The sequence below is a fragment of the Copadichromis virginalis genome, linkage group LG5 (assembly GCF_057382275.1).
Source record: "Copadichromis virginalis isolate Kocher_CV1m ecotype Utaka linkage group LG5, C_Virginalis_male_GT1.1, whole genome shotgun sequence".
NCBI lineage: Eukaryota > Metazoa > Chordata > Actinopteri > Cichliformes > Cichlidae > Copadichromis > Copadichromis virginalis.
In genome coordinates this window covers 38505644-38532287 of record NC_140622.1, presented here as the reverse complement: position 1 = coordinate 38532287, position 26644 = coordinate 38505644, and the positions used below count along the sequence as shown (strand labels likewise).

General features: G+C 41.1%; 3 protein-coding genes across 6 annotated transcripts in view; all 3 read left to right on the top strand.

The window, feature by feature from the left end:
- The first annotated feature begins 211 nt into the window (after positions 1-211).
- LOC146710313 (uncharacterized) lies at positions 212-3386 on the top strand. Its single transcript, XM_085457722.1, has 5 exons — positions 212-351; positions 500-653; positions 733-875; positions 1198-1305; positions 2536-3386. Exons 1-5 carry the CDS (start codon positions 276-278, stop codon positions 2673-2675), a joined length of 621 nt encoding a protein of 206 aa, XP_085313848.1. The 5' UTR covers positions 212-275; the 3' UTR covers positions 2676-3386.
- Positions 3387-9141: 5755 nt separating this feature from the next.
- LOC146710312 (uncharacterized) lies at positions 9142-18187 on the top strand (the record flags this gene model as incomplete). Its single annotated transcript, XM_085457986.1, has 5 exons — positions 9142-9334; positions 16006-16159; positions 16241-16401; positions 16765-16854; positions 17701-18187. Coding segments are annotated over 5 exons (759 nt in total), but the record flags the coding sequence as incomplete, so codon positions are not given.
- A 4642-nt stretch (positions 18188-22829) lies between these two features.
- itga7 (integrin, alpha 7) overlaps positions 22830-26644 on the top strand; it is a 40767-nt gene continuing 36952 nt past the window's right edge. For all 4 annotated transcript variants that reach the window (XM_085457721.1, XM_085457720.1, XM_085457719.1 and 1 more), the window contains exon 1: positions 22830-23322. In XM_085457721.1, the coding sequence (XP_085313847.1) occupies positions 23105-23322 (218 nt within the window). In that variant the 5' untranslated portion in view covers positions 22830-23104. The remainder of the gene's footprint in view (positions 23323-26644) is intronic.

The window sequence follows — 26644 nt, the reverse complement described above, 5'->3', positions numbered from 1 at the left end:
TATATGACTGCTTTAGTTCCCAAAAGCTTAAAAACTGCTGGCAAGAGATTACAAAAAAAAAAAATCTAACTGTTAGGATTAACCTTTGATTAATACACTTTGTACTGTTTTCAAAGGGTTTATTTGCAAGTAGTTGCACTCTGTTGATCATCTAGTGCTAAGTCATGTATGCTATTGAAGGAATGTTGTTGGGTTACCTTTTACAGGGTGTGACAGACACACAAGTAGGAAGAGTCGTCCCTGTAAGTCGAGCTCATTTCCTTTTACACGACATCATGTCTCTTATAGTTTCGAGTGTCTTACCTTGTCTTGTGTGTCTTTTGTGTGTGTTTTTGGTCCCAGCGGAATCAGGTGAGTTTTTATTATGATATTTATTTCATCAGGCCTGTGATCTCATCGGTGTGTTTGTCTCTCTCCGCCATCACTACAGCATCTGTCTACCAGATCTTTGGTTCAACTCTTACCCTCTCTTCACTTTACCCTCGTTCATGTCTTACAGACGACTTGTGCCATAGCTATGTGGACATGTTCGGTGTCTCACATGATGCTGAAAAATGTAGCAAGTACTGCTGTGGCACATGCAATCGAAGACACTGCTGCAAGGATAAGCCCAAGCAGCTAAATCAGGAATTCTGTTCTGGAAGTTTTCAAAGGTGTGGTCTTCTATTTAACCTTTTTTCGTGATACAAATGTGAGTAGAAATTAAAGCTTTTTTTCATGTTTTATTTGCAGTACAAGCCAAATCGGTCTGATTGTAGGAATCGTCGTAGGGAGTTTAATTCTTCTGCTGTGTGTGGTTCTCATAATCTGCTGTTTGGCTCCTTGCTGCCTTTGCTACATGAAATGTCAAAAAAGGCCGACTCAAAGACAGATAAGTAAGTTGGTCACAGTTACAAGCAGTGACACTGTAATTAAGTCAGCATATTATCCAGTTGTTTCTTGTTTGAAATGAGTTTTACTTCTCATAGACATGTGCTGTCTGTTTTGTGAGATTTTATGTGCCAGACACCTTCTCAGTTGATAAGGTGGGATTTTGGAGAAGTTTTGGAAACAAGAAACAGTCTGATGCACGAACAATAAAACAGCAATCTGTCATTTTTAATGTTGGATTTTTTGAAAAGATTAGAAAAGATGGGAGTTTTCCCAGATGTCTTTAAACTCATTTTCAAGCTGAAGTAAATCTTTGACTTTTTCCAGTTGTGATAAATTCCAACACACCTCAGCAGCCGCCCCACCCAGGCTACCAGGCTGTGCCTTCAGGCCCGCCCATGCCCACAGCTCCACCACCCTCCTACCAAGAAAGTAGTAAGTTGTTTCATTCTATTTTAAAACATAATAAATATGTCAACTGACAACTTTTCCCGTTTTTAAAGTTGGCAGCAAGCTTGGCTGATGACACCCAGGTGTTGATGAAGCTATGTATCTGTGTTTGTGCTGTGATTTAATATACACTCAAGTTGCCTTGCTGGTACGAGTTTGAACCCCTTTTGCTGCCTTCAAAAAGGTGCTGCAACCATTCCTCAGAGATTTTGGTCCATATTCACATGACACCATCCCAATTTGAGAACAGTGAACTCACTATAATGTTGAAGGAACCAGTTTGAGATGATTTGAGCACGTGATAGAGGATGTTTTCATGCTGGAAGGAGCCATCAGAAGATGGAATTGACATAGTCAGCAGTTACATGGGTTCCGACATTTAACTGATAATGAATTTATGCTTAGGTGCCCAAAGTGTACCAGGAAAATATTCTGCACACTATTACACCACCATCAGCAGTCTGAACTGTACATAAGGCAGGATGGATCCAAGCTGTCATGTTGTTCACATGAAATTCTGATCTTAATATCACAGTAGAAATTGAAACTCATCAGACCAGACAATGATTTCCAAGCTTCTGTTGTTCAGTTTTGCAGTGTCTGTTTGAAATGTAGTCAACATTTCCTTTCCTTAGCCGAGACGAGTGGTGCGGTCTTCTGCTGCTGTCACTTATCTGCTTCAAGGTTCCAACATGCTGTGCATTCAGAGACGTTCTTGGTTGTAACAACTGGTTATTTCAGCTATTGTTTCCTTCCTGTCAGCTCAAAGCACTCCGGTCATTCTAAAGAACTGTTCCTCACTGGATATTTTCTCTTTTCCCACCATTCTCTGTAAACACTAGAGATGGTTCCAGCAGATCAGTAGTTTCTGAAATACGGCGTGCTTAAACGCGTTGAGTTGCTGCCATGTGATTGGCTGATTACAGATTTGCATTAGTCACCAGTTGAACAGGTGTACCTAATAAAGTGGTCAGTGATTTCTGACTAATTTTCATTTAAAAACAAGAGGGAGCTGATGGTCCATTTGATCTATTAGACAGCACGTTTCTTTGTTCTGTTACGTGGATCAATACACAGTTATAAAGGAAATTATTAAATTTGTTGACTCTTCATACCATTTACTATTAAAATGTTCATATGGCCTAATGAGTTAGAAAAAATAATTTGATCAATAACAATATAAACATAGAAAATCAGTTTCTTTTGTCTTTTCAGCCAATCCTACTCACCCAGTGCTGTTCACCGGGGAGCCGATGTACCCTCTGCAACCTGCAAGCCAGGCTACTGCACCGCCACCATATTCAGAGGACGCTCAGCCAGCACCGTACAACCCTTCTCATAATCCAAGGCCTTAAATGTATATACAGTTTACCAGACTGTTGCTACGCCACACTACAGCTTTTAAAGACCCAGGGATGAATGTATAAACAATGCTGTGTATGCCTATCCAAAACAATATTGTGTATGATCAGGTAGATTCTTGGTTAAAATACATTTTTTAGGTGAATTTGTTTTTTAGGTATTTGTAGTTGCTACAAATGGCAGCCATGCCTATTGTGTGTACTGACAGCTGCTTTGTGTTGTTCCTGTATGGCCTTCGCCTGGGTCCTTTGCTCGGAACTTACAGAGCTTCCATTACTTTTGACCTTCAGTAAATTTTGTGTGTGTGTGTGTCTGTGTGTGTTGTTCCAGTGCTGAGGTCATCAAATGTGTGATAATGTTATTTTCTGGATTAATATGCTGGATTGACACTAAGGTAATCACTTCTAAGTTGGGTGGAACCCCATGTTTAAATCTATCCTTAGCTTTCATCCAAATAAATACACAAACAAAGATTGAACTAAGAACCAAAAGTATGTAATATAAAGATGTTTAGAAATGAATGTGTATACCTTTGTATGCTTTTGTATTTAGTTTTCTTAGAATAATACAGTGTTTTTGTATCTGGTCCCTAATTGAACCTCGGCTCTCAAAAACATGTAAAATCTGTGGATTACGTTGTGTTTACATGAGGAGAGCTCCCAATCAGCATTCACACAATTAAATAAGTGTTCCTAATTTCTGAACATGTTTGTGTTGTTGCTTTTTGAAATTTTGCATCAGTAATGTTAATTCCTTTAACTTTTTACATGACTCAATGATGAATTTCTTATTCTTTTTTTTTAATCAAACAGATACCAAAACACACATATCGACTCAAATAAAAAGAGGAATCAAATGAAACCATTTCTACCTTGTCGTGGCCACAGTGTCTGTGTTTATGTAGACAACTGTCCCTCTGTAGTAATTACAAATCTCACATTCAACAATGTTGATGAGGATCAAGTTGTGGTATTTGTGATGAAACACCATTAACATGATTCATACTTAACAAAACAAAATCCTAGAACTATAACTACATGCTATTAAAAAGTGTATTAGTTAACACTTTATTTAAATAGCATTATTCCACTTTAATATATCCTTTATAAACAAGCCTAAGTAAATCATTAATAACATATTTCATGTGTATGAAAGCACAGCATTGGACGGTTTAAATTATTTGTTTATTTCAGGAGCCTGAACAGGAGCCTTTGTTGTCCTGTGTTGTGTTCACTGCAGATGGTGTTTGTATGACCACATCCCTGCCAGCTGGATATCTTTATTAGGCTGTATCTTGTCTTGAAACGCAGTGAACAGTACTGTTGAAAGAAACCAAAAATAAATTTAATAAAATTTAATACAAAAATAAAATAAATGAAACAAAGCAAAATACTATACAAGTCATAAGTGCAACCTGCCAGCAGAGGTCGCCCCTGCCCAATTTATAGTTTGTATGTAAAATAATAAAAGTATTACAGCATGCCACACACAGCTGATTTCAAATGTGCAGTGCTGCGTAAGAGCCAACCCTAATTTTTTATATTTTGCCAGGAACATGGGAAATAAGTTTTTTTTATTTTTTATTTTTTTATATTGATGGGGAGAACCTCTTTAAGACACTCTTCCACAGTTTCTACAATGGATATAAGATAAGACGACTAGAAGACAATAAGATATATAATACAATACAATATATACAACAGTAGCTGAGGTTCTATGTACATGCATACCCAGAATGTGTTATAGATAGATGGTTGTACAAATATGCAAGAAATAAAGTTTTAGAGTCTAACTGTGCTCCTTCCTACAGCGAGGGTGTTTCAGTCTCTGACTAAAGGAGCCGCTCAGCACACTCAGACTCATGGAGGGTGATGTGGGTTGTGCATGATGGAATTCAGCTATACTAACATCCTCCTCTCGCCCACCACCTCCACAGACTCCAGAAGACATCGGAACTAGACCTCTGCATCAGTTTGTCAATCCTGCTCCTGTCCTTGTCCGTGCATCTGCTCCCCCAACAGGTCACTGCATAGAAAAAGGCGGCTGCTACCACAGTGTCATAGAATGTCCTTGACAGAGTCCAGCAGACTCTGAAGGACCTCCGATATTGTCTGGCTTTTATCCTGTTTTCTCTCTGGACGATCCCACACCCACATAGCAAGCAGGTCTGGCCCGGATCTGGTATCAAGCCGTATGTCAAGAAGACGTATGTCATCCAGATGTGGGCCAGGCCTGGCATAGATGGCACTGTCTATGTGATGGCATGCCATATCTGGTCCGATTGTGGTTTGGTTTATGTGGCCCAGGCTCATAGAAAACAGGTCTGGCCCGGATCTGGCATCAAGCTGGCACTTCTGACTGACTGGTGTCATGGCAGGTTGTATGTCAACCAGATGTGGGCCAAGTCTGGCAATGATGGCACTGTTTATGTTCCTATGTTCCTATTTTAGTTAGAAGACCCAAATGCCATGTTGCAATACTATACTGCTATGGTAGCCAACGTTTCAAATGCAGGTTTGACAGGTTTGTGAGTGTACACTTTATCCAAAACCTAGTGACGGTTTACTCATCTTTGCCAGTGGGTGGCTGTAGCTCAGGTCATCTGCTGATCGGAAGGTTGGCGGTTCGAACCCTGGCTGCATTTCAAGAGTATGAATGTGTATAAATGTAGTTAGGAGGCGCTCAGTTGAGTGAATGTGGGATGTTGTAATAGAGCACTTTCAGTAATCCTAGAGAGTAGAGGAGCGCTATAAAAGAATCAGTCCATTCACTGTCTGAGCAGAGTGTTGTCATGTTACTTTTGCACTATTATGTTCCGGCACATGTTGTTATTACATGGCTTGATTAAGGTACACATTAGGCTGACATCTGGGGCCAGAGCTGAAACTGTTCTGGGCCAGCACAGGACTACCAGTGTGTCTGCAACTGGCCTTGTGCTGGCCCATGTGTGGGCCACATCTGGCAAAACAGATCTGGGCCACCAAAGGGCCATCATTCTTTGCGGTATGTGAGCCATGTGTAAGAACATCGTGTGGGCCAGATCCGGGCCATAACAATTTTGCTATGTGGGCAGTGCTTTAAAATTGTTGAGGTCCAGCATTTGTGTTTTGTGCTCTCTTCCCTCTTTTCTCTTTACAAAAACATCACAGAGAGGCTGACTCTTTCAAGAGTAAAGACGAGGAGAGATTCAATATGTGACAGACCAATGTGCGATGGAACACTTCTACAAACTGCTGCTACTAAACACATTTGATTACATTTGGTTTGATCTGACATACAAGTCAAAATTCAACAATTCAATACCTTCACTTTCTACGGACTTAAATGCAATTTAAATGACTGAAGTGGCCTCAGCACATCGTGGCCAAACCGTCTCTTGGACTACAGGAACATATAGCATTAACTATTAACTGTGAATGACACTTGGAGGTTTTGGAACTACACATGGTGACTCTGAGATTACTTCCTTTTGGGGAAGGACTTTCTTATTTCAGTAAGATGACGCCAAACCTCTGCACAGACTGCAGCAGGATGGCACTGTAATGAAAACATGTAGGTGCTAGACTAACCTGAGTAGATGTTTCTGGTACAATTTCACTTACTTCCAATGTAGATGGAGTCTTAAAATCTGAGAAGGACAAAGCTCCAGCAACAATTACAGCACCCTAATGTTTTAAGAAATATTGAGTATCGAGGTATTTTTGGAGGTTATGTATCAGAATTTCAAGAGCGGGACTACGCCTCCAAACACGCTCCTTCCGGTTCTCATCTATATATTTCTGCAAGCTGTTCATCCTCGTTTACGTACCCCTCCCTCCCCTTTTCAATTCTTTAACTTCTTCACTTCTATTTAGTACATGGGGATCTGCCAGGCCCGGGAGTCCTCGCCAGTCTCCTTCAAAGCCTTCCCCAAACCGCAGCTCAATTCATGTCCAAGCCATTCAACTTTACCTACTAGAACGCTGTCAAACCTAAAATGAGGACGTAGGCCAAGCTAGTGAAATGTGAAGTAAGGAATGTTGTTGGGTTACTCACACTCTCATTACACATACATATAGGATCTTGGGGGTGGGCACGATACACGGAGTCCAAAGTACCATCAGGGTGTACACCCCACCCCTGGCATCGTTGCCCACCTCTCAATTTTAAATACACATAGACATTGAGGGCTAGCAGGAGGGACCATGCACTTACCTGCTGCTCTCTGGCAGGTAGCTCCAAGCCCTCCTGGGTTTTAAATGCACCTTAGAACACACATGCATCAACATTACAATGAGCGGGTGGAGGGAGGTTTGGAGTCTTCTCTCACCCCCATTCTCTGCGACCTGCTGGAGCAGGGGGACTAGGAGGAGGAGTTGGCCGTCCGACTGCGGTCTGGAGTGTGGGGCCTTCCTGCTGCTGCAGAGTCGGGGCGGTCTGCCTCCCCCCACCGCAGGGAAAAGGGAAACACCACCTGGGTCTGGGTGCAGTTCCCCCCTCCAGGGGCGGGGGCACCTAGACCCGGTTTGTAGAGTACGATTGGGGAGTGTGATCGTGTGTACAGCGTCTCTTTATGTCTGTCTACACGTTGGTTGAGTGTGGAGTAAGTGCATATGAGAGCATGAGGGTGGGAATGGATGTTTGTATCTGTGTGTGCCTGTATGTCTGTGTCTATATGTCAGGTTGGGTGTCAGGCGCCACCTCTCTGGGGACATCTCAGGCCCTCCAAGGTTTGGAGGCCTATCTCCCCCTACCACCACTTCCCCTGCCAGTGGCAGACGCCCTCAGACATCGGTGCGTTGGTGGTTCTTTGTGTCCGGGGATGGGCGTCCAGGTACACACCGGCTCACTCCTTGGCAGCCGCTTATCGGGGCCTGGAGCCTGGGGCTCGCTCGGGCCACTTCGGAGGTGGGGTGCCCCCGGCCTCTCGGCCTGGGGCTCGGTCACTCAGCCACGGCTGGCTGCCGGCGGAGCTCACGAGTGCGTCACTGCAACTCCCCCTGGCTTCTGCTCCGCGGCTGCTGAGTGAGCCCTCATCTGGGACTCTCCTCAGCTCTTTCCGGGACAGTGGCGCGGCTGCCCCTCTGTTGGTCTTCCTTGGTCTCTTGTGTTCTGGGGGCCTCTGGATGTCTGGAGTTTTGATTTCCTCCACACCTGCTTCACGCCCTGGAGGACGGGGCTGTGGCCCCCCCACACCCTCTAGCAGATTATTACATGAAGGAACCTTTTAAAAAAATAAAAAACAAGCGCGTCCATGCTCACAGGTGTACACACGGGTGATCACACCCACAAACTACACCCTTTTTGGCTCCTACCTCAAAGCACACTGTGTTCTGTTGATCTTATGTGCTGCACAATAATGTTTAACATTTAGTATTTACTGTCATATTCCCATATATCATTGTGATGTTGTTTATTCTATTACTCTTGTTCTCTTCTGCTTGTTTTCTTTTTTCTTTCTCAGCAGGTGATCCAGGTGATTGATATATGCTTTTTTTTTTCTCTGCCCGTTCTGTTGGTTTTTGTCTTTTGCCCTTCTCCCCGTCCCTCTTCTCAGCTGTTTCTCTTTCCCTCTTTCTTTCTCCCCTTCTTTCCCCCAGTCAAGTCTGTCCCGTATTCAGTAAGTGAAAAAAAAACAAAACAATAAAAGGTGAATCAAATGGACCATTACGGCAAGGCTGGGATGGTCAGTTTGGTAAAGTAAATCCGTTGGGCATCTTTCTTTGCCTTTAGACAACAATTCTGATGGCAAAAGAGCCAAACGGGACAGGCAAAAAAAAAAAAAAAAAAAAAAAAAAAAAAAGGAATGTTGTCTGGTTACTCATGTACAGGTAGGACAGACACAGAGCCCTATAACCAGCCAGCACTCCACAGTCAGGTTCATTTCCCCCCTACACTTGTGGACAAGAGATATTTTACTTTGTATTCTTATGGTGACATTTTATAATCATAACTATCATTGATCAGTCATTCATCATTGTTGAATCTGATGACAGTATAATCTTTGTTTTATATCTATGGTAATCTGAGTAAAGATTAATGGATGCATATTATCATCATTGTAATCAAGTCTCAAATGGTATCCACAGCATTGTATTCACCGTCCAAACTAGAGGGTCCAGCAGGACCTTGTTCTAATTCATTTGCAGGCCTACATCAGAACATGCACATACAGAGTTATGTAAACACGCACGTTCGCATACACACTTATTTACACAGGGAGGTCATGTCAGGACATTCTCTAGTTGGACACACAGGCTCACAGAACTGCACAACATGACATGTCACACACTTGTTTTTCTCTAAAGTATCATCTGATGTTTGTATAAGGAGAACTTTGGACTATGGGGAGACTGTTATCATTTCCAGTAAGGTCTAACTGTGTGATGTCATCATGGGTTATATAAGGATGGGGAGCTGTCCACTCTTTGGAGAATCTGTTGCAAGTTTTCTTCCCACACTTCTGCGCAGAGTGTGTAATTAAAGATCACTATTTTGACGCCTCCCTGGACTCAGCCTGCTTTCTTCTCTTACCCAAAACGAACGAATCTTAACAATTCTTGGTGCCGAAACTCCGGCTGGGGAGGAGAGGAGCTGCGGCTGCTGCGTGGAAGGTGCCAAAACGAACGGAGATCAGCAGCTTATCTGAGTGACAAGCCAGGCGAAATAAAAGGTGAGGGCCACCTGTTGATGTTTATCCAAAGGCGCTAAAATTGGAAGTTAAAACTAAATTTAATTAAATAATATTCACTCAGTATGGGCTTCTTATGTCTGTTCATAGTGATCTTTGGTAATTAGTGTTAAAAATAGGGAATATTGGTCTGTCTAAATTTATTGCTGTTTATTTTGGGGGTGAATTTTGAGCTAAGAGGTTATATGTGTTTAAGACAATACGGTTTAAAGTGTTTAAAGAAGAGGTGGGTTGACTGGATGCCAGCCAGATGCTCGGTAGTGTAGGGAATTTGGTTTTTATTGAGTAGCAAAAACGCGGTTTTGGGCCTCAGGTAATTAAACTGGGGGGGCAGAGTGCCCACAGTGAGGCTTTTAAAACAATTAAAGGTCTTTAGAACTGGGGACGCGGTCCCCTAAGAGCGCAGCTGCTCAGCGCCGTGGCGGCGACTCCTGATCGCGGACGCGTGGTTAGGCTATTTGCTCGGTTGGTTGCCGGGGAAGTTCGAGCATCCCAAACAAACCAAAGTGGTCGACGGAGACCACTTTCCTTACTGCGCTAGATTGATTGACAGGGTCGCGGACCCGGCCGTGACCAGTCAACGTCGTTGGCCTGTGAGCTTTAAGTAAAGCTGAAGGCGTGGGTTTGATACTAGCGCCAGAGGTGGAGCTCCTTCCCAGCTGCGGGAAACGGTTATAAATTAATTAGTATTTAGAAATTAGACCGCGGCCGGCGAGGGCGTTCCCGACGCGTGTAATTGATCAGCAAGGCGCGGCCTGGGCTATAGATGCTTTTAAATTTGTCTAAAAGTCAGGAATACCGGTATAGAAATAAGAAGTGAAATAAAAAAAAATAGGCTGTTCTGGCATATGGTGTTTTCTTATGTCTATGCGGGCCCGTGTATGTAAATAGGATATAAACTACCCGTGTGTGTGTAAATAAAGTGAAAAGTAGTTGCCTGGAAAAAGGCAGAGGTGTGTGCTTTATTCTTGAAGTTGTGTATATAAAGTTTTTAAAGATCGGTTGAGTCTCTCGCTATAAGGAGGGAAACGGCGTGTATAGTAGATTGATGGGATTATTTGCATGTGTGAAAACTTTGTAGTTGTTAGGGGAGTGAATGTGAATGTGAGAGTGAATTTTCGCTGGCTTCAGGTGTTTAAACTGTTACAGTGCGAAATTTTGTTGTGAAAGGAGGATTAGAGTGTGTGTGTGTGTAGGTGTGTCTGTGAGAGAAAGACAAGGTGGGGGCCGAGTGCTGTGTGTGTGTGACTTTCTGCATGACAGAAGAGGAAGGAGAAGTAGGTCAGTTGATTTTCTGTTAAATAACAATAGTCAAGAAAAAGGGGAAAACAATAAAGTGTGGAAGTGTGAGTGAGATATTGTCTCTGACTGGGGAAGCAGTGAGAGTAGAGGTCACCTTATTCCCCTGCTGGACACAAGAGAGAACATGATTTGGAGTGTTGTGGAGGAAAATAATTAGTAATAACATCAAGCAGTTTTTGGGTTTGCAGTCAAGAACATATGAAATTTTTACTTGTGGGGTTTAAAGTTAGTAAAGAGTTAAATCTACCCTCCTCAAGACTAGGAGTGAGTGATAAATACGGGAAATGAAGCAGGATTTATAAGGTCTTCAACTGATGCTTGGTTCAGTTCAATAATATAGGCAGTTATGTTTATACAAATACTAAGTGTATGTTTAGTGTATTCATACAGGTGGTTTTTTCTTAACCTGGAAACCTGAGTACGGCAGAAGAAGACAGGCCAAGCTTTGGCTCAAAAATTCACGGCTGGACACCAGAGTTGTCCCCACCCGGGAAAAAGAGGGAAGGCAAGTTTTAGGCAAGTTTCTCTCGCTGAACTGCTCTTGGTGCTGTGTCCCTGAATCTCACCAGTGTTAACCTCTGGCGGAAGACATGGAAAAAAGGAAAAGATGTTCCTGGTAAATGACTGAAACAAATTAAACCACACACAACCAGAGAAAGGTATGAGAAGTGTGAGGAACAGACACATGTGCGTGTTAGAGAAATGCCTCATTTGAGAAAAAGTTAAATTAACCCACATACAGACGCACCCACACATGCAATGAAGAAACAGCTTACATACGTGTGCACGTACAAGCAAGGTTAAAGTAGCGACACTTAACATACACCGGTTTTTAAATGATATAGTTTATCTACTACTGACAAATAAACTCTCTGGGTTGCAGGACAACAACTTAACTTCAAAAGAAAAGTCACTGGTCTGACCATCCAGTGAGGACACGACAAATTTAGTGGTTAAAAGAGTCAAATTGGCAGAGGTGGGACCAAGTCATTGTTTTGCAAGTCTCAAGTAAGTCTCAAGTCTTTATCCTCAAGTCTCAAGTCAAGTCTCAAGTAATGTCAGGCGAGTCAGAGTCGAGTCTCAAGTCACTGGTGTAAAAGTCCGAGTCAAGTCACAAGTCTGAAACTTTGAATTTCAAGTCCTTTCGAGTCTTTAAAAAAAACAAAACGAAAAAATAATGTTGCAGTTATGCTAAATGTAAATATTAGACCATGTAATTTTAAAATCTGTGTTTTTCTCAACACATGACAAAATAGTGAACTTAGAAAATATACACAAATTGTGAAATTGCACCTCTTTAAAATGCAGCTCAATTAAACCTAGCTCCAAGAATAATTTTCACCGACAGTTCTGAGATAAGCTGCATGTTATTCTTGGATGCGGTTGTAGGACCGGCTTTAAAATCGCATGACAAAAATATCATACACATTAAAAAAAACTGTATCACCAACGTAGCCTGGACAACATTTGCTAGTTAGATGAAGTCAGCTATCTCATCGTAGCATATTTATAATCATACGGTTCTTGGAGTGAGTGCACACACTCATGAAGTTTAGTAACTTCCGGTCACTGCAACAAGCCCAGGTACAGTTTACCGACGGATGGGTGCAGGACCTTGAAATGCACCGTGTAGAACGAAAGACCATCGTACGTATCATAAGTTTACCAGTCTCACAAATCGTCATCATAAATACACATTCATTAACCGTTTATTAATAGGACCTTTGAGCTCAACGGTAATTAATTAGTAGTGGAAATAATTTCTGGTACCCATCACAGAAATGTAGCAGTGACAATAATACTGTATGCTGTAATCGTACTGGGCAATTAGTGATACAAAAAACCTGTTTTATCCTGTGAATAAAAGTATATGTTTTTGTCAATGTACCATAATAACAGAGGCGAAACGCAATATTGTGTCAGGACTAGAGATGGCACGATACCACTTTTTTATGTCCGATACCGATACCGATATCATAAATTTGGATATCTGCCGATACCGATATGAATCCGATATAGTGTTTTTTAATCAACAAAACTGTTTTTTAAAATATCTTGCTGCATTTTGCAAGTCTGCAAGTTCATACTCAAGTTTAAAACAACAACTACACTAAAGCTATTCTGTTATACCTGTATACAAAAAAAATATTTCATAGTTCAGCAATACTGATCAATCTAATAAACTTAGACCTACACCATCCTCCCTATTCTGGTATTTTAAAGAGTACTTAGCGTAAATATTAAGCAACCTAACTAATAGGGTTCCAACTCCCAGCAACAACAAAAATAAATAAATAAAAAATGGGGAACCACCCCTCACGCTCCACCTCATGATGCTTAATCAACGTAATCAACCTTAATTTGATGCAGTGTGAAAAAAAATGCACAGAAATCAATTATTTTTCAAGAAATATTAAATAGATTCAACATCTTTCTTCAACAAAATTGCAGACTGCACAGATGGTACCTTCCCAAAGGAAAAAGTACTATAGCTTACTAGGGTATATATATTAGACTTCATAGTCACTATATACAGTAATTGACTTCTATTCCTTTTACATCAAATTAAAACTTTGGGTGTCAGATAATTATTTATTAAAAGCTAGACATTTTAAATGAGAATAAGAAAGAAAAGTATGTCTTTGTGCCCCCTTTTCCCAGTTAATGCCCTATCGGCCCCCCTGGCTAAACTTTGCTAGATCCGCCCCTGCACAGTTACCAGCCGTCAGCTACGTAGAAAAAGATCCTGGTGTAGAAAGTAATATTAAATAAATTCTAACAACAGCTTATCAAGCTTAAACGTGCTGCTGTTGTTCAGCCGCTGGTTTGCTCTTTCTGGTGTAAAGTGGGCCAAAAACAAACAAGAGAGACGGACTCGCGACAGAAAAGCCGATCAGCTGATCATTAGCAGTTTCACGATTGAAGTAGCAGCCGGAGAGCGAGAGGCAGTCGCTAGTTAAGCTTAACGTGGGAATGCTTTACAAACATTCAGAGATGGACTTACACACTTGCTTTACTTCTCTCGGGGATAACTTTGTCGGAGATGAAATGCCAGGTTGCTAGCGAAGCTCTGCATGCTATCCAGACCACCGACAGGTCCCGCATGCCACAGCTGCTCTATCACGTGATGCATACTGCTCCGACGTTCTGAGGCGAGTTACGGCGTGTTGCAAGTTTTGTGAGGTGCTTTCGTGATATTTAATGGATCGGATTACATTTTTTATTTTTCTCCGATATCCGATCCAGTAATTTAGGTCAGTATCGGACCGATACCGATACGTAATATCGGATCGGTCCATCTCTAGTCAGGACAATTCACTATTTATGCACAATAAATAAAGGAGCATAGCGCGACCATTTCTGTTCAGCGCCAGACTTGCTTGTAACCTATATCACTAATTATGTTAAGAAAAATGACGTATTAACTACTAAAAAACACTGACCTTCGTGTAAATGCTTGGAGCAGACTAACCTGTGAGCTGGAGTGTTCTGGGACGTTATATTTGGTCTTTGAATGGCTGCAATCCAGGCCATCCGTCGCGTCTTTGTTACTTCGGAAACATTGTTCAAGCCATGTTTCCGAAGTAACAAAGACGCGACTCAGTAGTCTACCTGGGGAGTTGAAGAAAGAAGAATCCGAGGGCGTTTCTTCGCTCCAAGAGGAGGTGGCAAAGAGGCCTGAAGCGTGACAGGCTGAGACTCGAGTCTGAAGCTAAAAGCTCAGCTGGGTTGTGGGGAAATTGGAAAATAAAGGGGGTGTTGACATGTATGAGTGTTGCTACATGTTTGTTTGTTTTTTGACAGACGGGTGAATTGCCCAGACGCAGAGGTCTACCCGCTCGAGAGTCCAAATTGATTGAGTTGCTACGGATGGGATGGCTCAAATTGCTAAAGAACAGCAAGTAGATGATTGACACAGTTTACTGAGCCCGCTCCTCTGTATCCAGAGGATGATTGGGGTTATCAGTGCACTTTGAAATTGACTAGAGAGGCTGTGGACACAGGTAACTGCACCACCTTATCAGGGTTATATCCGCGAATTGACAAGCGTACGCAAACACGTCGATCCACGCCTAAACGAAATATTTACACATGTCTTGAATTTGCGACGGACGTGGTGAAAAACACTTTAACAATGTATGTACATCCAGGTGTGAACACGGCGCTGGAGGATTGGATGACGTCTGTGTTTGGGCAATGGAAGGGTGTGTTTATGTCTGCCATGTTTTCTTTTATAGTTTTTCTAGGAATATTGATGATCGGGTGTTGTCTCATTCCTCTGGTAAGGCAGGTGTTGGTAAATCTGGTAAGCAGGGCCATAGACTCTGGTCCAGCTGGTTCAGCTGGTCCGGGGTATATGATGCCGTTGCGAGAGGCCGCCTGGACGGAGGAGTGAAACAAATTTGGGTAAAGGTTGGCCGATGGCCAAAGAGGAGGAGTGTGGACAAGAGATATTTTACTTTGTATTCTTATGGTGACATTTTAACTATCATTGATCAGTCATTCATCATTGTTGAATCTGATGACAGTATAATCTTTGTTTTATATCTATGGTAATCTGAGTAAAGATTAATGGATGCATATTATCATCATTGTAATCAAGTCTCAAATGGTATCCACAGCATTGTATTCACCGTCCAAACTGGAGGGTCCAGCAGGACCTTGTTCTAATTCATTTGCAGGCCTACATCAGAACATGCACATACAGAGTTATGTAAACACGCACGTTCGCATACACACTTATTTACACAGGGAGGTCATGTCAGGACATTCTCTAGTTGGACACACAGGCTCACAGAACTGCACAACATGACATGTCACATGTCACACACTTGTCTCTTTCTCTAAAGTATCATCTGATGTTTGTATAAGGAGAACTTTGGACTATGGGGAGACTGTTATCATTTCCAGTAAGGTCTAACTGTGTGATGTCATCATGGGTTATATAAGGATGGGGAGCTGTCCACTCTTTGGAGAATCTGTTGCAAGTTTTCTTCCCACACTTCTGCGCAGAGTGTGTAATTAAGGATCACTATTTTGACGCCTCCCTGGACTCAGCCTGCTTTCTTCTCTTACCCAAAACGAACGAATCTTAACACACTGCATCACATCAGCTATGCCTTCAAGTATCTTGTCCAGTCTTGTGTGTGTTTTGTGTGTGGTTGTGATCCCGGCTGTATGGGGTGAGTTTTATTTTTAATATTTAAAATAACAAAGTGAAAATAAAATATCAAGCTAAGTCATCTTAATTCTCTATTAGTGTCTTTGTACAATATCTGTCTGCAGGATCTGTAATGCACTGCAACTTTAAGCTCTCATTCTCACTTTGCTTCAACATGTGTGTCTTACAGCTGATCACTGCCACAGTTACTGGGACACGAACGGTGTCTTCCATGATACTCAGGAATGTGAAAAGTACTGCTGTGGGGACTGCAGGACAAAATACTGCTGCAGTGACATAAAGTACAACTTTACTGAGAAAAAACAGGAACTCTGTTTCAGAAGGTGCGCTCTTCATTTTAGCCTTTTTTCCCCTTCAATGCTCCAGAAATGAGCACAAACTACAGCTTTTTTTTGTATTTGCAGGTCTGCTCGAGTGAAAAGAAGCTATCATGTAGCGTATGTGGGAATAGGGGTTCCTGTTCCCATTCTCGTATGCACGGGTCTCATAATCTGCTGTGTGACTCGTTGCTGCTGCTGCTGCTGCAGGACATCCAAAAAGAAAAATCCCAGACGAGAAATAATCAGTAAGTTTGCTACAGCTGCAAGCAGCCACACTGGCATATTATCCAGAAGCATCTTGTTTGAAATTATGTTTAATTCTTACAATGGAAAATGGCTGTTTGATGAGCTTTATGTGTTAGAGCTCTTTCCAATTGGGATGGTGGCTTACAGGAATTCTTGAAAGCAAGAAATAATCTGATGCACAAACGCTCACGAAACTGCAAAACTGTCAGTTTTACAGTTTGTGCAGGGTACATAGTAAGACACAAACACATTTTTTATCCCCATTGTCTTTAAACTTTTGATTTAAAAGTTCCGTTGTAATGACGGGAACATCAAAATTTGCTTTCATTTTCAAACTACATGAAATCTTTCGCTTTCTCTAGCGTTAACCACTGTAGTTAAAACGGTCTATCAGCCTGTACCAGCAGCCACACCCATGCTCACAACTCCACCACCCTCCTACCAGGAAAGTGGTAAGTTTTTTCATTACATTTTAAAACACAATAACTACGTCAGCTCAAACGTTTTGGAGTCTCATTGAGAGAAATTGTTAGCAAGCATGGCTGATGTCACCCAGATTTTGAGGCTAGTCATCAAATGAAGCTAATAATCTGTTTTTGCTGTGATTTTAACACATATTTGATGGCATCTGATTTCCATTATTGATGCAGTCACACCAAGGGAAACCAAAATTATTACAATCATGTAAAGAACTGGCGATTTTATTGCCTTTGATCTGATTGCTTCCATGACGGGGACCACGTCTTAAAAGCAACTTTGGTTTGTGAAGGCAACAATAAAAGGGCAATAAGAAGTGAAGTCTGTCGGCTAGCTGTCGGTAAAAGGGGGTCAAATTGCCAATAACATGTAATCTGATAATGTGGTGATTAACTGTGATATAATCAACTCTGTATACACAGAGCTTCACACTAAAGTGACTGCAGGCAGTGCAAATCAGATTGTTTGAGAATGAATGAATTTTATTCCAGTGAGACTAAACTGTAACACAGGAGTGTTTTTTCTTACCATTATGTCAACGTAACGATGCTTTTAAAAAGACAAGTCAGAGGGTAATACACTTTTATTTGATCAAGACTGGTAGAAAGCTCAAACAAGAAACTAAAGGTCTTTGTCATGGACCTACACCAAAATCCAGAAGGCGTGAGGACTTTTGGAGGACCAGTCCCATTTTTTTTTATTATGTAGCATATTTCAGACTTCAAAAGTATATTCAGTAAATTTGTTTACTTCCTTTGTTCTTTACTATTAAAGGCATACTTAGTAAATACAAACAATATATTGCTTATTTGTCTTTTCAGTCCCATTCACACAATCGCAGCCAATGCACTCCTTTCAACATCTCAGCCAGCCTTCTGCAGCAGCATTACATTCAGATGAGCTGGAGGAGCTTGAACCTTGTCATGGGCCACAATCTGTAAAAAAGGCTAAGATCCAAAAGAACTCATCTATATACGTCTAAAAAGGGACTTCATGTTACAAGATACACGATAACACAGAGTTCAGAAATATTTACGCGTGACTGTGCTAATGCTAAGAGGGTAGAGTTCGTAAGAGAGTATAATACCTCACCATGAGCAGATAATCATTGTGAACAAAGTTAACAGCTGCTTACAAAGTCATGTTCTCTTTGGATGTATTGCTATTTATCCGGGGAAGCAATGTTGAAGTGGTGACTGGTAGATGTACAGTCTCAGCTCTTTTGATGAGTTTTATTTAGTTTTGTTTTAGTTTAAATGGGTTTGTATGATTTATTGTGAAAGATATAATAAAAAAACAACTTCTGTATATTATATTGTGATGTGTTGTGATTGAGCTACATGTTTTTCTCTGTCCAGATGCTTAAATAAATATTCCATTTACAATGTAAATTATGGGCACTGATTTTTGTGTTGTTCATTTAGCAGTAAATGAAGAAAATATAACATTTACATTTTTTTAACGGGTCCATAAAACTGCACCTGACTAATGGGACTCATTGGTTTGGTGAAATAACGAGAGGACGGTTGGCAGTCTGTGGCAGCTTCAGACGACCCGTCTATCTGCAGAGAGCATCTGCTGTCACACGGGTGCGGTGTCAATAATATGTAGTACAACTAGTCTGTGGGTTACTTTTTCTTGTGTTGTTGTTGAACCGTCAACTGTGGAGAAGAGCTGAAGTGAAACCAAAAGTTAAAACTAATGAGAAATATTCAGACTTTACTTTTCTTTTTTTAATTTCTCCTATAAATGGTGAATTCTGCTGTTGCTCGTTTTTCTGCTCTGATCTGTCAATAGATCAGCATTCGACTGATTCACAGCATCATCCATGTCGAGCAATGTACAGCTGAGATTTTACATGGGATGATGTTTGCGGTGAGTGAGTCGACCTCTCTCTGTACAGACACAACTGTGGTAACATAAATTAAACACCGGCAAGTTGATTAAAAGCTCGCCGTGACCACTTAGCCTGATTGGGTAAGTGAATCCAGATAAGGGAATTCTGGGAATGAACTTTGCACTGGTGTCATTTCTGTATTAGCTCTGTCTGGGACCTTTGCTCTGATACTTTTTCACATTCAGTAGATTTTTTTGTTGTTCGTTATTCTAGAGCTGAGCCAAACATTTATGTCTCAATTTTACATCTGGGGTAAATTTGATTTTTCTCGCTGGTGCTTTTACTGCCATGACTGTTAGTGAACTGTGGTTCAAACAACATTTTTCTGTGGCTCAAACAGAAGCAGTAATATATATTATATAATAATAATAATAATAATAATAATAATAATAATAATAATAATAATAATAATATAACCTATTATAATAATATAACCTCCTGGACAAGAGTCTATTCAACACTAAAGATGTGATTAAAAATCAAGTTTGTACAAAAGCATACAAATTCAATTCATTTCTGAAGAGTTATAACTATTATTATCACCTTTACAAAACCACTGTAAAAAGCACAAAACATATATAACCCTTTTAATGAGCCAGGCACACCGGTTCAACAGCTGTTGACAACCTGATGATGTGACAAAACTCACATCATGCAAAACTGGTTTCTTAAATATGAATGGTCTCCACAGAGCACCTTTGGGAAGTGGTGGAAGATTTACATCATGGATGAACACAAATCTGCAGCAACTCAACTCTGTGATTCTGTCATGTCAATACGGACCTGAGTCTCCAGTGCTTTTTAAATCTATGCCATGAAGAGTTCTTAAGGCAAAAGCTAGTCCAGCACCGTACTAGCCAGAAGTATATAATGATGTTTTACCATCATTATATACTTCTGGCTAGTACGGTGCTATATATATATATATATATAAGAAAGAAATAAGGCTTAATAAAACATCTTACTTGAATGAATGAATGAATGAATGAAGTTTAGTTTTTACATCCATAAACGTGTGATTACATGTTTTCACCAGTACGAGAAAAGCCTTCCCAAAGTGCACTCAGACAGATATAGCCAGAATGGGCATGCTTGGTTTTAATCCCATAATAACCAGCACCAACTCCCTCTTATAGCATCTTACACTGTCCATAAATCAATACAGTAATAGTGCTGACTGCAGCAATCTCAGCCATTGAAGCAATGTGGGACTAAAACGGGAGAAATGACCCTGACTGTGTGCACTGCTGCTGCAGTCTACTGTCTAAAATAAGCTCTCTCCTTGGAGCGTGGCTCAGACTGCTAATGAGCACTTATGTGGGAATGCCAGTGTCATGGATAGTGTGGCAGATAATCTTTACAGCCAGCTTCACTGATTTCTTTCTCCTCGTCTCTTTCTTCTTCTTTTTTCCACTTTCTTCTATCTCAGCCTCTGATTATGCTTTGTTCTGTCAAAAGGCATTCTTGTCTGGCCTCCCGCCCGAGCTGCCTTTAAGATATTTCAGCATTTTCTCCACATCCCACACCCACATTTTTCCTTCTCTTCTAAGTTCTTCTGGTATTTTTTATCTCAAAATGAAGCAGCTCATCTCTCACATAATAGACAGAAGGAACACTGCTTCATTGAATATAAAACCACCTTTTTGATCTGGTGTTAGATAATATCTGGGACTCTGCAGTGAACCAGTGAGCTGTGTGTGGGAGCTCCGGCTGACAAAAGCACAAACTCCCCAGTGCCGGCTCTCGCTGTGGCCAAGGTGCTTCAAACAGACACCGAACTTTTCCAAATGGAAACACAAAGAGCCACAACAGCCTCCATGTTTTTAAATCAAAGTTAATGTCACATGTGTACAAAGAGAACGGAACCAAAAATGAGGAAACATCATCATCAACTGTTCAGATCCAGATAAACTTCTGAATTTATGAAAGGTATTTCTTGCTTCTTGATCCTTTTGACTAAATACACAAAACATATATACTTTACTATTTAATTAAAAAAAATAAAATAAAATGTTGTCATGCTAAAAAAAATGAAGGTGGTCTATGGTGAGCAGAGTCGAGGTTATACCTGGTAAACATGAGCATGTTAGCATGCTGCTGCTAGCAACAACAGAGCATATTCAGTGTGTGGTATCGATAACTGTTCATCCAGGATTAGATTAAATGAAAAGCAGTTACTATGTGTAACCCTCAAGTTATAATGACCAAGTAGTAGTTGTTATACAGGAATACTTGTTGTATTTATCTTTGTCGTACCAACATGGTTTCTTTAATCTATCATGCAAAAGGCATGTTTATGTCTTATTTTCTGATCTAGAGGGGATGTATTGACTGAAACAGCACTTGCCTCTGAAAGCCTCTGTCTGTTCATCCCTGTAAAGATCAGAAGAGGGACGAATATTTTAAGTAACTGAGCTACAAACATTCTCCAGATATCTCTGAAACAGCAAATTCATCCTTGGCCTGCACGTCTCCTCAGGCTGATTGAGGACATCTCTGATGCTGTTAGCCGCGATTCACTGTGAAATATTTCCAAAGGGGAATATTAAAATAGATCCTAAGTCTATTTAAAAAATACTGACCTCACACAATTGTGCTTCCATTAGTCTTGCCACAGAAATGGGTTTTAAAGTTCCTTTAAAAAATAAATTAAAGCATCTGTGAAAAGTTGTTGAAGATGTGTAAAAATGTCTACAAAAACTCAGGTATAAACATCTTTTTAGGGCTAAATGTGCTCATACATGGGATCATTTTTAAATCCCTCATAAGGGCAGCAGGGGGCAGAGAAAGTTTAACAGCAGGTTCATGAAGCTGGTTCATGATGCCAGCAGGTCACATGAGAAGAACTGAGCCTCATCCTGCTGGAAGCTGGTGTATGTAGACACTGATAACACTACCACAGATGCTAATCCTAAGCTTGTTTCAAAGTTGAAGTCACACTGACCAACTAGTTTAATCAGCAGGATGATATTTGATCAAAATGAGATAAAACTCTTAATTATAAAAAGGAGCTGTTTTATAATTACTTTATTCTGGATTTAAGCTTTAAAACTGAAAGAGTTGCCTTTTTTCTTCCTTTTTCCTTTTAGTGTATTTGACTGCAGCTCAATCACTGATCCTTGTAAAAAGTTACACTCTTCTGTACACTGTATGTGTTAACTTGAATATATCCAAAATGTATATTAATTATGTTGATATTTAGCTTTCTGTCCACATAAAAAAAAAAGTATTGCGTCAAAAATGGAAACTTTGAAAATCCTGCTCAACCCACATTAATGCGTCGTCACCTTTTACAATCAAATCTGAACGAACCCATCCCGACAGACCTCCCCCCCCCCCCCCCCTCCCCACGGGGAAACAGGTCCTAAAAACCTGTAAACTCATTCCAAGAATGCCACCTGTTTGTGTAATTAATGTGCAACTGTTTGCGTGACGTTTATTGTGTGGACAGTTGAGGTGACACGCTGACAGCTGCGCGCAGATTTGACCTCAGAGAAACAGAAATTTGTGTGGGTGTAGTCCCACTTTGTTAGATTATGTCCCTGTTGGCACTGCTTAGTCACAGTGCATACATTATTCCACTCTGTCTTTTCAGGAGAGCTAAAGGCCTGAAATAAAGTTTCCTGGGTCACTGTGCACATTTCTGCCCCTTTTGTCCTCCAGATACGTTCCAGAGATGTCGGGACTTTAAAGCTAAAAGAACATTGAGTTTCTTGTATGCATTACTCCGATGTACATGCACCTGCAGCAACAGGTGGTCACAGAGGGAGGCGCTTTGGAGCGTGTGAACTCAACAGATAAAACAGTCTGCTGTCTTTTCACCCGCTCTCGCTCTGTTCAATGGCCTCCAAGTATCCGGACAACCTTGCCTGGTATTTTGGCACAAGTCCCTTGAGTGTTGATGTCAGCTGAGAGAGGGGAGAAAAGGAGGGAGGGAGGGAGGAAGGGAGGAAGGAGGGGATGAAGGCCTGAGAGAGAGAGAGGAGGGGGAGGAGTGAGCGGGCTATTCAAGGCACTTGTCCTCTGTCTCCCTCTGAGCACAGAGGAGGGGGAGGCGCACATGCATTGAGGGAAGCACACTTGCACACATAGTAGTAGCAGCCGCATTTTCACAGGCTGCTCTCCAGACTGACAGCAGCAAACGGAGTTGAGAGGCAGCGCAATAGAGCGAGGGAAACAAGGCAGGCATCCAGAGAGGAGAGCAAAGCAGAGGAGGCTCACGCAGGGTTTCCCCTTACTGCCCTTTGGCTCTCTGGGACCCACAAAAGGAATCTCCTCTGTGCTCTTCTTGAGTTGAACTTGCTTTGCCAGAAGACCTGCACCCCACTATGGCAGCCCTGGTGGGACATGGGAACCCTTGTCCCCTCTCATCTGATTCCTCTAAACTGTGGACTACCTTTATTTTGGGTGTGTTGACCCTTTCGACTCAAGTCTGGGGCTTTAACTTGGATACTACTCACACACTGCATAAGTTGGGAGACCCTGGCACCTTCTTTGGCTTCTCTCTTGCGCTTCACCAGCAGCGTAATCCAGACCCTCAGAGCTGGTGAGTGTGAATGCGGCACAGAGCTCGTCCTGTGTGTCCTGTGTGTTTCTGACTCAGGTCAAATATGTGATGTCTTGTGTGCGCACCTGCTTCTCATACAAAAGCTCATCGTGAGTTCATTCTTAGGGATCTAAAATGCTAATGCCAACACAGCCAGCATTTCTGCACTGCATCAATTTGTCAAATCACTGCTTTGCTGCAGTAGTTGCTTATGTGCAGCGTCTGCACTGAGAGGAAAGTGGATGAGAGCAAGCTTCCTGAATCAGAAGTGAGGATCTGATTTCTCTAAAAGGTAGAAGAGTGTTTTTAAGTCATTCTCTTGGAGGAACTCATGTCCCATGAAGTATAGAGTGAGGAGTCTTCAGTCTGTCTGGTTGTGCCTGTGAACCCAAAGTTAAGCTGTTCATGTGTGTTTGCTCTCTGATCTGCTGTTTGCCGGCAGCTGTTTTGATGAGTCTTCCAGTGTGACCGGAACACTCACGAGTCCTGTTCCAATCCTCCAGCAAGTCATGAATAAATGATAACAACAAGCCTGCGTGCAAATCTTTGGACATGTTTACGACAGGACCGCGAATAAAAGGCTGCCCAAGTTTAGCTGTCTGGATGCTTTGTGGTTAATATTGACGAGATCTGTTCCATCTGATTTGGTGGTGTATTTTCTTTTAGTCATGAATTTGGTGCTGCTTTTTGTCAAACAGTCTCTTCTTAGATTAATACAGCACACACTATCTGGTGAGATTCAGAAGCTAAGAAGTAAAGTTGCAGAATTGCAAGAAAAATCATGCATATAAAATAATTACATATATCACAGCACTCTGTATTTTATAAGATCCTAACAGAGAAGAATACACATGTATTCCAAATCTTAACCAACAGTTGAACTATAGCTGTAAAATAAATATAGCAGCGTTTGAGGTAATATCTTCCTCTGAAATTTACTGATAAATAAATGTAATGTTAACTCCAAACCCCAAAATAGCAAATGCAATATTCATATCACATGTCTGGTATAAGGGAAAATTAATGTTTAAGGATGAGGGAATTAACTTGCTACAAGCTCCTGTTTTGGAGCTCCATATTTAACTGCGGGCTGCTTAGTTTACTCGGGCTGGAGTCACCCTGTCGCCTGGTAAGACCAGGGGAATGACATCAGACACAGTCATGTCATCCCTCTGAAAACCAGCGTGCTGTCCAGCAGCATTCCTGGGACTTATTTTAAAAAGCAACTACCAGAATACTCATTGTATCCCTGACTGCTGTGTCCTGAGTAAACAAGGGATAAGACTCCAGCAAAACTGTCCATCAGGGATGTTAGAGCCAGGAGACAGTCAATAAAACTCTGACCTGATGTGCTGATGTGATGATGCATCTACTGGAAGAGAGTGGCATGAATGATGTTGCTGCCGGTACGCTGGGAAAGTACTTTGTGTTTGGATGACTTTATGGTGATTTCATCCTCAGTCGGTCTGTGCAGATGACTTTGCAGGGTGTAGCCAGCCAGGGTTTTAGAAATGTTGAATAATGGGGCCCAAAACAATTTGACTATACACAAAGAAATGTATAGTATTACAAATTTTGTCAACTTTCAGCTTTGTTACTCTACATTTTTTCATGAACACCAATGTCCTTTAAAAGTGTTTAGCTCAAGAAATGAAATCATTAGGCCAAAAGGTAAAGCAGCATTTTATGCCCACTTTTGTGGAGGAGAAGCAGTCTGAGAACGTTCTGCCATTTCAGCAAGTTGACAAAACGATTTTAGAAAATATTATTTTTAATAATGGCCACACTGACAAATGCAACGCTTTTAACTCTGTTTTTAGTCTTTACTGTCTCCTGAAGAAAATACACGACTCTTTAGCCGCTCTCAGTCCACCAGCTACAGCTGTGTCTGTTAACCTCCTAAGACCCGAACTCTTTCATGGCGTTTTTAATTTCTCTTTGCTATTTGGGCTGATTGGGACCTGATGAATATAAAAACAAAGAAATACCAGATTTTTGTTTTTGACAAAAATGAGATCCACATTTCTTTTAAATTTTGCTAGAACAGTGGCAGTATAATGTCTTCGTAAGTGGACATCAGGCCCTTGTAGAGCAGAATTGAGTATTTTGGTCTAGACAACCCAAAATGTGATGTCCACATATGTGGACGGCAGGTCCTAGGAGGTTAAACAACTTGTTCATGAACTTATTCCCACAAGCACTTTTTAAGCTGTTTATAAGTGCTGCCTATCTAACATTCACACATGTATTCACACTCCGATGGATGCATTGGAGAGCAACATGGGGTTAGTATCTTGGATATTTGGATATGCAGACTGGAGCAGACTGGGATCAAACCACCAACCTTCCGGCTAGTAGGTGAGCTACTACCTGAGCAACAGCCAGTAGCGATGTGATGTCCACATATGCGGACGCCAGATTAAAAATGCACAGAAACTCACTGCACTTAAAAACGATGAGTATGGGCTGCAGAAACAAATGCTAAGGAGTTAAAATCAGATATTTTGGTAATACAATAAAATTTTATTTTCTTTGTAGTCGTTTGAATTTAACATGTAATAAAATGTGACATTAATGTGTTAATAAGCCCACATTAATAATGTATTCCACATTGTTTTTGCCTTAATTATTGTGTGATAAGTAAATGTTATGACATGGTTATTGCCTCTGTCTTTAAACCACATTATAACCCCACTATTACCATATTACTTTAGAGCTGTAATATAAAGTAGGGGAGACCGGGGATAGTTGTAACGTGGGTCAGTTGTAACACTTCCAATTTCTCCAATCAGGGCTAAGTTTCAAATGATGTGACTCATCCTGTGCATGCCTAATTCAGTTCTGCTATCACATGTGAAAAATCAGCACATTTCGTCAAACACAGACAATTTAACACGAAAAAAAGTAATTTGTACGCCAAAAAGTAAGTTTTTCTACTTTATTTCAATTTCTAATAGCATTATCTGCTTTGCAGTTAAACTCATCAAACTTAAATGATGTTATTTGTATGTCTATGGGGATATAATCTGTGTAGGTCTTTAGTGCTAATGTTTTAGCCGTTGGCTGTAATGTTAGCTAGTTCATGGCTATAGGAGTCTGGGTCAGTTGTAACAGCAACAGTCTGGGTTAGTTGTAACAATAATGCAGATGTTACAACTTACCACACTATTACTTTAACTTATATTAAACAAGTTGGGGCAACGACATCAGCAGAGAGAGGTTCACTGGTCGCTTTTGTATATGCGGTTAATGCCTGTTTGTGTTCCCACACATACATTATGCAGACCTCTGTGTCAGAGATGGACCAGTAGGAAGTACTGGT